General features: G+C 40.2%; 1 protein-coding gene across 1 annotated transcript; it reads left to right on the top strand.

Moving 5' to 3' along the window:
* The first annotated feature begins 496 nt into the window (after positions 1 to 496).
* Positions 497 to 2008, top strand: kcnf1b (potassium voltage-gated channel, subfamily F, member 1b). The gene has a single exon (XM_084742678.1). The coding sequence runs from the start codon at positions 627 to 629 to the stop codon at positions 1944 to 1946; it is 1320 nt and encodes a 439-aa protein (XP_084598804.1). The 5' UTR covers positions 497 to 626; the 3' UTR covers positions 1947 to 2008.
* Positions 2009 to 11732: the final 9724 nt, after the last annotated feature.

Below are 11732 nucleotides of genomic sequence, written 5' to 3'. Positions count from 1 at the left end.
CTGGAACATTCCTGTTCCTATTATTAAAAATATATCAATTGTAGGCCTACATACATATTTTTCATGTAACAAAAGATGTCTAGTATTGTATGTATTTCAAGTAGGCCTTGCTGTCAGAGATCAATTTTCACAGAATTGATCTCTGACAGCATAAATGATATTTAATTAATTAATATGTTTCACACTGGAAGGATGCTTTTCTTTTCAAATGGTCATTAGGGCTACAAGAGCTGTTGGAAATCAGTTACAGCAGAGTTTGACTGTTTTATGGAGTGCAGTGTTGATTAACGGCACTCTTTTAATTTTAGACTGAATTTACAACCAAACGAGTCACATATTGTATTGATATACCATGATAAGAAAGATCTGCAAGTGTGTGTGTGTGTGTGTGTGTGTGTGTGTGTGTGTGTGTGTGTGTGTGTGTGTGTGACAGAGAGAGAGTGAGGGAGAGAGAGAGAGAGAGGTGGGAAGTGTGAGGAGAAGCACAAGCTGTGCCACTCAGTGCCTGAGACAGTCTGGAGAGGAAACATTTACGCGCCGAAATAATGGACATGTATTCTGGTTAGTATTTCTGCTTTTCTTTCACATTACAGGATAAAATCGAATTCACTTAAACGTTTCCTAAAATGTGGACAATCCCGAAGCCGAATTACAGAACTGGTCTGTGCGCTGAGGGGGAGATCGCTGTGAACATTGGCGGAGTCCGGGTGGTGCTTTTCGGGGATGTTTTGAACCGCTACCCGGAGAGCAGACTGGCCGAGTTGTTGAACTGCTCCAATCAGAATTCTGAAGTGATCTCGTCGCTTTGTGATGACTTCGATCCGGGCAGGAAGGAGTTTTACTTTGATCGAGATCCTGACGCCTTCAAGTGCATCATCGACGTTTACTACTTCGATGAAATCCACATCAAACGCGGCATCTGCCCGATGTGCTTCATCAAGGAGATGGAGTTCTGGAAAATAGACCAAAGTGTTTTGGATGAATGCTGCAAAAGTTACTTAAGCGAAAAGGAAGAGGAGCTGAAAGAAATTGCGAGCAAAGTGAAAGTGATCCTGGACGATCTGGAGGTCGATCCGTGCATTACGCGCACGCAGCGGTGCCAGAGGGTCCTGTGGAAGCTGATGGAGAAGCCGGGGTCCTCGCTGCCGGCGCGCGTCATCGCCATCGCGTCCTTCCTCTCCATCCTGGTCTCTGCGGTGGTGATGTGCGTGGGGACCATCCCGGAGCTTCAGGTGACGGACGCCGAGGGGAAACTGGTGGAGCACCCGACCCTGGAGGCGATCGAGACGACCTGCATGCTGTGGTTCACCGCGGAGTACGCGCTGCGCCTCGCGTCCTCTCCGAACAAGCTGCACTTCGCGCTCTCCTTCATGAACATCATAGACTTCATGGCCATCATGCCATTCTACGTGGTCCTGACCCTCACCTACCTCGGCACCACCTCCTTGATGGAGCTGGCCAATGTACAGCAGGCCGTCCAGGCGCTCCGCATCATGCGTATCGCGCGTATTTTCAAGCTGGCGCGCCACTCCTCCGGCCTGCAGACTCTCACCTACGCGCTCAAGAAGAGCCTCAAGGAGCTGGGGCTGCTCCTCATGTACATGGGCGTGGGGATCTTTGTGTTCTCGGCACTGGCTTACACCATGGAGCAAAGCCACCCAGAGACCCTCTTCAGGAGCATCCCACAATCCTTCTGGTGGGCCATCATCACCATGACCACGGTGGGCTACGGAGACATCTACCCTAAAACCACACTGGGCAAGTGCAACGCAGCCGTGAGCTTTCTGTGCGGGGTCATAGCCATCGCGCTGCCCATCCACCCCATCATCAACAACTTTGTGGTGTTCTACAACAAGCAGAAAGTGCTGGAGACTGCGGCCAAGCACGAAGTGGAGCTGATGGAGCTCAAATCTGGCCGAGAAGGGCGCAGAAAAAGCAGGAATTAAGACTGTGGACGAAGTTAAGACTTTTCCATACATACATATTTACATACATTTTTCTGCAGTCAGACTCTTTATTCTTATTCTTATTCTTGAAATAAATGTCAAAATTTAAAAGTCAAGTGTCTAAATAAGGGAATGTTCAAAATGCAAGACTTGACCTTAAGACAGTGAGATTTTGGTGCCATTTTACAATAAGACTACCCTTATGAATGATTAGGTTATTAATTAGGTTGTTAAGACTTAAAAAATATTCAATAAGCTGTCCGAACACACAAATAAATAAAAAGTGCAACATAGACCTGTTGCTTGCCAAACCTACATTTATCTGTAGGGGAGACTGGGGGAAATTGTAACATTTTTACAACAGTCATCTTTTGATATCAGAAACAGACGTGTACTAATTAATAATACAATCTGTTAAGGATGATACTATAATGTTGTTAAGGCAAAAAGTCATTGTAGTTTGGGGGAATTGTAACTGACAAAATAAGTCACAACCACTGAGCCCACCTCAAAGTAATCACATTCCTGCTGTAAGAATAAAGTTACTTTTTTTGTTTGTGGTTGAAATTCATGTAGATCAAAAGGCAATTTGCAATTTTTATTTAGCAGACACTTAAATTCAAAGTGACATACATGTGCGGACTTGATAACTGTTGTAGTGGCAACAAGATTTTAATTATTTAAATTGAGTTAAAAGTAATTTTGCATTTAAATTTAGTGAAATATACTAATTTTCAATAGACAAGTATTTCTAGAAAGACATTGGTGAATACATTGGACCATGTTTAACAGCGTGATTCCACCAACCACAGCTGTGCTGCATTATGGCTGCGCCACGTCAGCCAGAGCTGATCGCTGCTGTTCAACACAATGCTTGTGATGTCACCAGGAGTGCCTCAGCGACTCTCCGCTCTGTTGTGCTTCAGATACGTGCCGAATCTATTTTTGATGGACGCCACATCAATCAGCGCACAGCAGTTTGTGCGGGCAGGAAGTCAGACAGAAAAAAAGACAGACAGAATGTGTTTGTGTTTATTTTTTAACCAATAATGTGGAATTAAAATTGATGGAAGCTTAAATCAGTCATCTAAACTTTAGACAATAAAAGAAAAATACTTAACGTCCAAAAAGTAACTTTCACCTCAATGTCAGAGTAAGTGTTATCATTCTGGTTAGAGTAATTGAGTGTGTTACAACTGTCCCCTGTTACAAGTGGCTCCAGTCTCCCCTACTGCTAAGGGTGAGATCTCATTGTTTACTGAGCTTACTTTGTCTTCTCCATCAGCAGCAGTTATACCTGTCAGCGTCATCACATATCTGTTAATAAGTTACAGCATTTAACCACCATAGTTTTCTTTATATTTACAGTATGCACATTTTACACTTTATAATGAGGCTGCCTTTGCCAGTTAAAACTATTAGTAAGTCATTAATAAACAATGATTGGTTGTATACTTGACAATAAGGCTCCTTTTTGCCAGTTATAAATGTTAGTAACTCATTAGAACAATCAATTAGTAGTAATCAGTACCTGGATCTTGCCAAATGGTGAGCAATGTATGATAACTGTGTTATAACTTGTTTACAATTGATTTCTAAAATCTAATTAATAACCTAATTATGAAACATTCATAAAGCATTTATAAGGGCAGTCTGATTGTTAAATGGTAGCGACATGTTGTATGGACCTACAGACACACCTGGACAGCTCCATGCTCATGTGAAACACCTGTACATAGTGCCATAACAGATGTTGTCTTTATGCAGATGTGTTGTTTCTGTTGCTGCTATGACTGTGACACATGCTGCTTATTCCACGGTGCAGTTATTTCATCCTTAACCCCTGTTATTGTGAAGGCTGTTGTTCTAATATAATAGAATAGAATAGAATAGAATAGAATAAAAGTTGTGCATGGGAAAAAAACATACATTTGTGTATAGAGAATTATTAAAGCATCAACTGTAACCTGATGAGTCAACGTCTTGAATACTTGAGTCCAAATTTCCAGACTAATTACAATGCTAACACTTTATAGTAAGGATGCAGTTATCATGAATTCATACAGGACTTCATGCATGAATAAACATGAATTCTTTCATAATGTAGGGGAGAGTTGGGTGTCTTGTAACACTAAAGTCAAAAAAGAGCTGAGGTGATGTCATCAATATCACACACTCCCATCTCCTTTTTAAGCTCATTGTACAAGCAACATTAATGATTTTATGAGCAAATAAATGTTTTCAAGTAAAAAAAAGTACATCTTTTAATCAAAATATTTTTTTTGCCTTCATTCTTGATTGCATTGTAAATAAATTTGTCCCAAAAAAGTTTGGAAATTTGTGTTTGGTCGATCATATCTCTGTTCTCACTGCATTATTCACATTATATCTTATATAATTGGAAAGCCTGTTAATTTCCCTTTACAACAATGTCCGATTTGTAAGATTCCTGGATATGTGGGATGAGCAGCATGGCTGATTATGTTTGTGGGTCTCAGGTGAAATGCTGGTTACAGGTAACGAGAAGCAAACAAGACATATCGGTAATTTTATGCTTCATTCTTTGTACAAAAATTCAGGAGCCTCAAGAGTGGGTGGAAGAACCAAACACAGTGTGGTTGCGTTGGTCACTCTAGCACATACAGCACGCTCAAGGTGATCCCACAAGTGTTCAAATGCTGGAGAGTGGAACGGCTCACCAACCGCCCAGACCTCAACCCAGCCAAACACCTGTAGGATCAGCCTGGGCGTGCTGGGCGTGCCACAGTGATCAACGCAACCACACTGGCTAACCTGCGAGAAATCCCGGTTGAGAAATGGAATACCATCCCACAGCATCAAGTGACCAGCAGGAGGAGGAGGAGGAGGTGCCAGCCTGTTGTGGCTGTGTTTGGTTCTTCCACCTCCTGCTGAGGCTCCCCACTATTTGTGCAACGAATAAAGTGAAAAATGACCAATATGTTTGTTTCCTTGTGACTGATCAGCCAAACAACTCAAAACAATCGAGTCAGTACCAACAGGAAAATACCCTGTTTGACATTTGCAATGAAGTTTGGCATGTTTCATTTGGATCCCATACACATAATCAGAATCATAAAATATGGGATCCTTACAAACTGAACATCATTGTAAAGGGAAATGAACAGGCTTTCCAATGCAATGCAGTGACAACAGAGATATGATTGATCAAACACAAATTTCCAGTTGATTTAGAAGGGCTACAGAGTTGACATGTTATGGCCGAGACACATCTGATAGCAGTATTTATTTATCTAATTTTAATTTATTTATTAATTTGTCTAAAAATAGAAAGTTTACCAGTGCTTGAGCAGTATTCCTGCATTTTTTAAAACCAGGAAGTGAGACAGGGGTCCTCTAGGGTATAGCTAACCCTTTTCATCCCTGATTAAATCATGTTTTTGTACAAATCTGACAGAGTTGACCTAAATCTCAGACACAATTTTAAACAGCCAACATATCCATAAAATACATTTAACACATTTTTTTAATTGCTTGAAGTTGTGAATTCTTGTCTGGGATGAGGGTGTTTTCTGGCACAGAGCAAGTTTAGAAATGAAAAAAAAAAAAAAAAATGAAAGCAGACCAAAATATTTTATAAATGGTTCCTTTTTTTGGTACAACATGATTTGTCACACTTCTCAAGAATGTGTATAATCAGGTTCCAGTGTTTCAGCTAGGGACTTAGATGGGACCAATATGGTGGATTTATGACTTCTATAATTTTAAGCAATGCCTTAAATTGGAAAATCAGACAAGCTAAAATATGATTAAAACTGGGTCATAAATTGTCCCCAGAAACCGACTGCATGATTAATCTCTCTAATCTGATTACTCTACAGCCAATTATGGAGGAATATTTTGTGTTAGAATAAATATAAAAATGATTCCACTGGCCACAGACAGTGAAAGATAGTGTTAACTAAAAAAAAAAAAAAAAAAAGAATCAAGCTTTCAAACAACCCATGCTATGACAACAACATGTTTTCATGAAACTTTCTCAAAAACAAATGGACTTAGTTCTTGTGTATTAATCTTTAGAATGGTTTGAACCATCATGGTACCCATACCGGTACCTGTATTTCAGCACTAGTACCCAACGGTACCCTTTTTTTTTGCACTTTGCTCTCTGTAACAACAAAAATGTCATTTCAGTTGTGAAAAATAAACCCAAACTTCTCAGTACTAAACAAGTCATAATGTAACAGTGAGTTTCCAGCGTCATTTATTTACAAAGTTACTTGGCTGGTAAGCTAATGTTAGCTAAGCTTTAGCTGATAAACTGTGTTAATTTTAGCAGACACTGACAAGTTTTTGTCTGTGATTTTCAACCTAGACATTTTACACAACACAATTTGTTTTTTGTTGACCACCTTATAATTTTTGTACTCAGTTAAAATAATCTTTTTTTTTTTTTTTTTTTTTCCAACCGGTGCTTAGTAATGTAACATTAACTCTTCATGGTTCAGCCCTGAAACTTAATTGAATACTGTCAAACTGTGCTGTGTTCAATTTGCTGAGAATAGAGCTTTTTCGCAGCAGCTATGTTGACGTGAAATGGTGTAAACACAGGTGCAACTAATCATACTAATTAAGGTCCCATTCCAATTAGTGTAGCAGAGCCTTTCCAGTGAGCCAATGTGCACAATAGCAGCACCCTGACCTGAATGGACTGGACTCTCAAAGTACGCTTGCAAAAATGAGTACATCAGTCCAAATAGAGTTGGAACCATAGACTGTTTATTACATAGGCTGCAGGAGCTCTGCAGGAGCTCTGCAGGATTGTTCAACCTCATAAATTGGCAATAACAAGTGATGACAAATCCTCCGTTGTAAGTTGATCAGCTGTTTATCTACAAGTGTCTGTCAATGTAAAGTTAAGCCTGTTATCCTGAAAACAAAAGCTCACTCTGAAAATACACACTCTGGATGATGAGTTAAGTGACTGCCCGCCATACTCCATTAACATATTACTCAGTTTAAAAGTTAAATAAACATCTGGTCTTTCTTAAAGACTAATAAGCAAAAATCCATCATTAATTTGAACTCTGATTAATGTGAAACGAATATATGAAACTTTTATAACAGTTTTGAAGGGGGACACTGCAGCTGTAGAGTTCATGTCAAGTGAATATATTACAAATTTGTCTTTTAATTAGTATCATTGGTATGTTTGCCCTGCTATTTCATGTCAAAATGGATGCTGTGAAGAAAGTCAGAAAATGATGGGAAATTGATTAATTTGTAGCACTTTTCAAATAACATGCTTTTTATTTTTTGAGTCCAGAGACCTTTGCAAATTGTACTTAAACACAGTTGCCTTTTTGAATGAATATACAACAACTGATTGGAACTACATTTGTGAGACAAAAAGTGAGAACTTTTTGTGGATGTGTTTGAGTTTACAGAAGTGCATGTATGCCTGTGTTTAGTCCTGCACAGTGCGCCGCCTCTCCATGGTGCCACAGTCAATTTTATTGTTGTTTCCTGCAGGCATCTTGTATAGAAATGACATGATGACAGAAAATTCCACCAAGACATAGTTGTATTTTACACCATGCATGGGTCAGTGTTTGCTGTATACTGTAGGTGAATGTTGATCCCATGAGATGTGTGTGTGTGTGTTTGTGTGGATACACATTTATAAGTCTGTCTGTGTCTTCATCTGCATGTATAACTTTCTGTGTTTATCCGTGCTTGTGCATTGCGTGTGACACGATCCAAGGCAGCGGCCTGTGAGAAACCACCGTCCCCAGCGGGAACACGCTTCAAAGTTAGGCATATACACACCCACACACTGACTGAATGCTCAAAAAACACTCTCCCTCCCGCTCTCCTCCGCCGCCACCCCACCCGCTGTGTCTCTCTGTCTCCTTCGCACTCCTTCGTCCTGCCTCCACCTCCTCGTCCTCCATCTCAGATGATGATCTGTCAGCTTCACTGGCTGCGGGAGAGAGCAGCGATCAGACACAGTGATATGTCGAGCGTTAGCGCTGTCATATTTTGAGGGCGCGTGGTGTTGCAAAAGTTTACTCCTATAGCTTCAAATGTGTAAAGAAAAGTGTACTGCCCTCTGAAGGTAAAAATAGAAGCAATCCATGACTGTTCATCAACATTCAAGGATGAAAGATTTGTGTGAGGGTGAGGGGAAATTGAAAGACTTTGACTGACATTGACTTTAACCAAATTTAGCACTTCATATTCTATGCATCAGCAACCATTGCAGATGACTCAGTCTCACTCCTACTGTATGGCGCAGACACAGACAGGTTGCTGACCACAGTCTGGAATGACCTTTAAAGTTTCCATCAAGTGGCAGCGGAGTGCTTACTGCTTACATGTTTCCTCTAAAACAGGCAGCTAGGGAGAAACTTGTCACAGACTTTGATTGGCGCTACTAGCCAATAGCACTGAATGTGGGTTACGCCCCCGTGTCATGCATAAAGCCATGTCCATTGATGAAGGAGAACAGTTCGATAAGGTGTTTTCAGACCTTTCCATGGTTCGAAGTACTGCTGGAAGCCCTCTATTTTATTGTTTCCGCACCACAGGAAATATGAACGATCTTAGTTGTTGGAACACAGTTTTGAGGGACATGTTTAGCTCCCACTTCAGAGTAGGTACTCTCTCAGTACAAGAGCTATTTTGGATAACATTTGTGCACCTGTTTACTTCAAGTTCACCAATCGTCTAGGCATTACTGAGTGTGAGTGCGATGGAGGAAACACAACACATCTTTGACTCACCAAATCAGAATGTCAACTTGTTACATGACACATTTGCCACACAGCGAAGCAGTGCAGGAAGAAGATCAAGAAACTGAAAGTTGATTATAAGAACATAAGAAGTCCACAACAATCAAAGTGGATTGAAGTGGATTGATAGATCCTTTAGTAGTCCCACTTTGGGGAAATTCATTTTCACTCCGCTGTTAATTATTTAACATGCTTGTATATACACACGTCATGCGATTTTTGTGGGAGAGGTGGTAGAGTGACGGATGCTGCCCAGAAACAGGTGCCCCAAGCAGCTGAGGGTTCATTGCCTCGTATGAGGACATCTCAACAGTCCCCAGAAGGTGAACTGACACCTCTCCAGCTACCAGTCCACTCCGTACTTTTTTGGACTGAGCTGAACCTTAACCGGCTTCCCTCTGGTCCCCAAGCCAAGTCCTTACAGACTGAACTACTATTCTCAGCCACAGACTGGCATATGTGGGTAATGCAGGCATTTCATCAGTCGGCTTTTAGAGGCCATCGCCAGCAGCACCGCTGGGAGCTTCAGTCCCTCTGCAGAAGGTCAGAGGCTCCCTGTACACTTAACAACATATAAAGAAAATTGTTAATGGCAATGTAACTGTTGGTAACGGTAAGTAAGCTGCTAAAGCTATCTGTCTACGGGGAAACTCACTCAGAGTTAAATCTGAGAATCTGCAGGACATCAGGGGGAAAACCAAAAAGTATTTTCTTAGTTAAATATATGATCCCGTTTCACCAAAATCAGTGTTGTAATTTTGAACATTGAGGCCAAGCACCAGAAACACTCCATATAGGTGACCTATAGCACCGCTTGATTTGATGCATTGATTTTGGCTTCATGGGAAATTTAAAAGCAGAAAATGATCTTCACTCAAACTGTGCAGCAGCTGTATGTCCAGTTTCTGTTTTTCTGTGGCTCTCCTACGAGGTTTGATCCATGGCAACCTGTAAATAAACTCATCAAAGACGTCAGAACCTCTTTGTCAATACCTGGATTCCCCCAGTGAGCTTTGATGCTTCACAGGAGAGGTCTCCCACGATCCTCACAGTCCTAGAGTGCACGTGTGAGGAGGATTTAATGGTAAATAGCTTTTGATTGAAGAATGGGGTTGATACTGATAATTAGCTCCCTCAGGTCAGTAGTACTTTAGTAGTTTAGGCGAGTGCATAGGTAGGTGAGTGTTTAGGTTTCTGAAATTTCACTTGCACCTTTCTTCTGCAGGCTTTCTTGAGGTGCCCTGCAGCAAACACACAGGAAAGTGTATTTTGACAATAATTCTTAATTTAGTTTTATTCTTAGTCACATTTAGTGAGGTTTAGTCACATTTTAGTCTTTTGTTTTGTTTGGTTTTGTCAAGATTTAGTCAGTGGAACTCATTCACAACATTAACATTGACAACATTGATTTAGTTGTAATCTTTTTTTAGTTACTTTAAATCATTCAAAGCAGTTTATTCTTCAATAAACTTCTTTCATGAATTGGACAGTGTGGATCATAAATCAGCAGATTTCGTCTCATATTGCATCTGTCCACAGTGTTATAACTCACCCCAGCTATGGGGTAAGTTGTAACAACAGAACTCTTTGTATTTGACATTAACTGGTCATCATTTGACCTCATGTAGTAGACAAATATAGGTACTGTGTATCAAAGTCTGAGAGATCCTGTGCGAACAACTTAATTATTGTTCAAATAAAAATTGTTACTACCATCCCCGGTCTCCCCTACCCTATAAAAATGAATGCATAAGTCATTATTATTAATAGACACTGATAAAGTGTATTAACTGACTTTTTAAACATTTTATTTTTATCTTAGTGAGCTCTAATGCTAAATTCGGCATCATGTTTCACACAGTAGAACTCTTTGCCTTGAAGACAAACAAACATTATCTGGGAAACATCATTTATTCACTCTACATGGAGCTCAAACTAATAGGCTACCAACTTTTGTTAAATGTTCTCCATCTGTTAATGAGCTGTAAGAAATTATCTTTTAGTAGGAGGAGATGTTTTACTGTGAGCTCTGCTCCGTTAAATTTAACAATGAGTTAATAGAGCAGGGCAGCGCGCCCCGAATCCAAACATGTAACTGATATTTATCTTGACAGACACCGTGGGACGGCGTGTTTTCAGGTGTCTTTTGTGCACGTCTTTTATCCACAAAGCATCTTAGTTGGGAATGATACACTAAGTCTTACTTTAGGTTTGAATATAGACAGGTTGTCTCTCCTCTTTTCTTTCTTTTCATTTGAAAGGTCCCTGGTGGAGATAAGATTTATTGGTGCTTTGAGATGGTTAATTACTGTGATCTAGTTAGGTTGTCCGTCTGAACAGAATAAACAAATTTGTAACTTTTGTTGTTAATATTTTTTTCATTTATGTCATTGTTGCGTTTTAAACAAGGTGGAGGACCCAAATGCAGACCACACAGAGGAGCAGGTCAACGGATATTTAATTAACAATAAAAGAACAAAAGGCTACAGAAATTCAGCAGGTGAGGGTCAAAAATCCAGGAAGGGAAAAAACCAAAAATCCACAAACAGGCGAACACTAGGAAACCAACAAGCACAGAGACGAGGCGACAGGGATAGACAATGAACCGACAAAGGAAGAGGACAAGACACAGGATTAAATACACTAGGAAGGGGAAGGAAAACAAGACACAGGTGAGGGCAATCAGGAACAGGTGAAAACAATCAGAGATCACAAAGGGAGGGAACACAGACAAAGACAGGAAGTAAAACCAAAACACATGAGGGAAGAACAGAAACTATCAAAATAAAACAGGAAACAACCAACCAGAATCCCAAACCATGACATGTCATCATCACAAGGACGTCAACAAATACTTACTTAATTTTAATTGACTGATAACAGTCTGAATATTCCCAATCCTTATGTAACAGATTGCTTAGGAAAACAATCTCTGTCCATTAAATTGACTAAAATTAAATGGAAACTTAAGTTTTCTAAATCTCAGAATGAAAAGACATACCGTGATGGCTTT

Source organism: Lutjanus erythropterus, chromosome 18 (genome assembly GCF_056507025.1).
Source record: "Lutjanus erythropterus isolate fLutEry1 chromosome 18, fLutEry1.hap2, whole genome shotgun sequence".
NCBI lineage: Eukaryota > Metazoa > Chordata > Actinopteri > Lutjaniformes > Lutjanidae > Lutjanus > Lutjanus erythropterus.
The sequence above is the reverse complement of the archived record's forward strand: the minus strand, read 5'-3'. Positions and strand labels throughout refer to the sequence as shown.